The sequence below is a fragment of the Mixophyes fleayi genome, chromosome 4 (assembly GCF_038048845.1).
Source record: "Mixophyes fleayi isolate aMixFle1 chromosome 4, aMixFle1.hap1, whole genome shotgun sequence".
Lineage (NCBI taxonomy): Eukaryota > Metazoa > Chordata > Amphibia > Anura > Limnodynastidae > Mixophyes > Mixophyes fleayi.
Window position 1 is genome coordinate 16,975,448 of NC_134405.1, and position 3,537 is coordinate 16,978,984.

The following is a 3,537-nucleotide window of genomic DNA, read 5'->3' on the forward strand; positions in this document are numbered from 1 at the left end:
GTTAAAACATTAGACTAGCCAAGATGGGTATGAATTGATATTGGGATGGATAAACAGTAGATTCTGTTGGTGATTAATGAAGTGTAAATTACATTAATTTAAGTAACATATGCTTTGAAATGTGACACCTTTAAAGAGGTAATCAAGAAAACAAATTTACTTAAACAGTGTTAACTTTCTTTCAGGAAACAAAAACTGGAAAGAGACCTCTTCCTCAGAATGTGTGAGGACAATCAGACTGAAGTCACAGTGTTTTTACTTTTAGGATTTCATGGTCTATATAAATACAAAATTCTACTCTTCATCATCTTCCTCTTGTCCTACATTGTGGTACTAAATGGAAACCTTGTCCTTATTGTTTTGGTGTCCACAAGTGATAATCTCAAAATTCCAATGTTCATCTTCCTTAAACATCTAGCAGTAGCCGATGTACTAATAACCACCACCATTATGCCAATGATGTTAGATATCATATTAAGGGATGTAAAAGAAGTATATGTCACTAGCTGCATTTTACAACTATACTTGTTTTTCATTTTTGAATGTGTACAATGTTTCCTTATTGTTATAATGTCTTATGATCGATATTTGGCCATTTGCAATCCGATGCGTTACAATTCTATAATGGTGCCCCATGTCTGCCTCAAAATGATTGTTGGGTCTTGGTTCTTGGTCTTCATTTTAACAAGTGAAATAATTGTAGTTTGGCAGTGGCACTTTTGTGGTCTCAATTACATTGACCATTTTGTCTGTGACTTTGCCCCAATAGTAGAATTGTCTTCTTCAGACACTTCCATCTTGTTATTGTTTGATTTTGCAATAACTTTTTTAGTGGTCTTCGTCCCTTTTTTCTTAATCATCATAACCTACATCATCATTTCCATCACCATACTGAACATTTCATCCAACAGTGGAAGAAAAAAAGCCTTCTCCACATGCAGCTCCCACCTTGCCACTGTATGTGCATATTATGGAACCCTGATCACAGTTTACATGGCGCCATCTGACGAGAGTGCAATTAACACAAACAAGTTTAGGTCTCTATTATACATTGTGGTGACTCCTATGATGAATCCCATTATCTACAGCCTCAGGAACCATGAGATCAGACGGACTCTTCAAAAAATGATTGTAAATATTCAAATACAATTGAAAACAAAATAAAAAAAATACAGTCATCAATAAACTATGGATCTAATATTGCAAGTCTACACATTTTTTAAGGATAGTTGTGATCACAAAAACTTACAACAAACTGTTCTATGGATTGTAAGAAGAACACTATGCCTTAAAACCATTTCTTGAAGTACCTATCATATAAAAATGTATGTGTAAAATGATTGTTTGTAGAAGTGATGGTGGTTTAACAATTGGCCTGAAACATGCTAAATTATTATTACTAACATTATTATTATTATTATTATTATTATTATTATTATTATTATTATTATTTCTATTATTATTACTATCTGATGTACGTGGCATTGCCCCGGTTTAAATATTCAAGTTATTAAGTTATCAATGAGTTGGATGTAACTGTTAACAACTTAAAAATAATTAACAAATTTGTAACTCTTCCAACAAACCCATGAGGTTGCTTTCCAGTGTCTTTTTATTTTTATATTAAATGTCATCCAAATCCATCCAGTGGAAGGCCCAGAACAAGCTCGGTCAATGTTCTGGCCAGTGTACACCAACAGTAGGTCCGACCAGGACCTCAATACCCTAGAATGTCTCCTGGCATCCAATGTTACTAGTCTGTGAAGTTTTCATCCAAATCCATTAAGTGGAAAGCTCAGAACAAGCTCCCCGGGTAAAAGATCTGACCAGTGTACAACAAAGGGAGGTCCGACTGTGACAGGAAACCTCCTAAAACCTGGCAAGGATCCCTCTGGACCACCTTGCATTGGTATCAACCCAATCGGTGCTGGGGTGTCATAGATATTTGCCTACAAACAAACAAACTTCATATTTTATACACACAGATAGAAGAAGTTTGTTTGTTTGTTGGCTGATATCTTCGACAACACTGCTCCAATTGGGATGAAACCAATGCAATTATGTCCAGTTTAATCCTGGCCAGGTTTTAGGGGGGATAGGCTCCCAGTTGAACCTCCGTTTGCTATACGCTGGGCAGAACTTTAACACAGGGAGACTGTTCTGAGCCACCCACTGGAAGGATTTGGATGAAAACTTCACAGACTGGTAACACTGGATCATAGAAGATATATTAGGGGGTTGAGGTCCCATTTGGACCTCCCGTTGGTGTATGCTGGGCAGAACTTTGACACCAGTGAGCCTGTTTTTGGATTTCAATTGGAATGATTTGGATTGTTTGTCTGTCCTGTTATGCCTTCGGACACCCCTGCACTGATTGGGATGAAACTGAAGCAAGGTGATCATGTTGGATCCTGGCCAGGTTTTAGAGGGGATAGGTGTGGCTGGATCACTTACAAATAACTTATTTGTGGCTGAATCATGTAAAAATTATTTATTCTAGAAATGTATTTCAATCAGAGGTGCAGGCACTAATGTATAATTTCAAAAGCACTTATTGTGTTACATTGGGATGTGTTATGTAGGACTTAAAAAGCAAAATTGGGTTGTGCACAGCTAGATATGTGAATGTTTGCCTATGTGAGAAGTTGAACTCAGCATCTATAGATAGGAGAGTCCACTCCCCTTAAAATCAAATGCAAAAGAGGTTATAAGTGCTAGAGTTCTACCAGAGAATGAGGTGTTATAGGATTGTGGAATAATTGTGCATATGTTTAAATCACAAATAAAAATACATTATAATGCATTGATTAATGGTACTAGAATGTATTTTAAAACAAGTATGATGGAGTTTGTAATACAAATGATATAAACAATTTTTTCTATACACATATATTACTAGCTAACAGTCATGATAGAGTGTACAGATAAAATGTACAGATAAAAATCATACAAAGGATTAAAAGAATGTAGAGCTCAGATGAATTGAAAATCGGGATCCCAATGGTCTTAAAAGGACCCTAATACAACGGAGGATCCACTGCCAGTATAAGTAGTTTGTATGGCAGTTGAATAAAGTCCAATCTGAGGACTGTTCATTAATAATACTGAGGTATACAAAGTACTTGCGGTTTGTTCCTTGTTAAGGGTGAGTTTCCTGGTAAACTTATGTAAATCGAGATATGTTTCAAATTTAATTAACTTGTTAGATGGTGCGAACTTAAGTCCTTTATGTAATACTGAGATGCCTTTCAGTCATCCGCTTAACTATCCACCTTGTTGGCTACCTCTACCTCTCATCCCTTCTTCCCACTTCTGCTTGTTCCGTGTGACTCTGTTTCTGTATCACCTTTGGATCATCAGTATGTCTGCCCCTCTCTTTAGATTGTAAGCTCTTTTGAGCAGGACCCTGTCTCCTCCTGTTTCCACCACTTTTAACTTTGCTCTCCAGCTACCCAGCCCTTCTTGGGCCTTCTGCCCTCTGACTCCTCTCTCGCTTTTCTCTGCACCTATCAGTGGCTCTTAACTTGTCAGCCGTGT

The 3,537-nt window shown here is 37.0% G+C and overlaps 1 protein-coding gene across 1 annotated transcript; it reads left to right on the plus strand.

The window, feature by feature from the left end:
• The first annotated feature begins 219 nt into the window (after positions 1–219).
• Positions 220–1,164, plus strand: LOC142150491 (olfactory receptor 5P81-like). The gene has a single exon (XM_075205688.1). The coding sequence runs from the start codon at positions 220–222 to the stop codon at positions 1,162–1,164; it is 945 nt and encodes a 314-aa protein (XP_075061789.1).
• The last annotated feature ends 2,373 nt before the right edge of the window (positions 1,165–3,537 follow it).

Coding starts and splice junctions, on each gene's coding strand:
- LOC142150491 (XM_075205688.1), top strand. CDS start 220: ATGTGTGAGGACAATCAGACTGAAGTCACAGTGTTTTTACTTTTAGGA.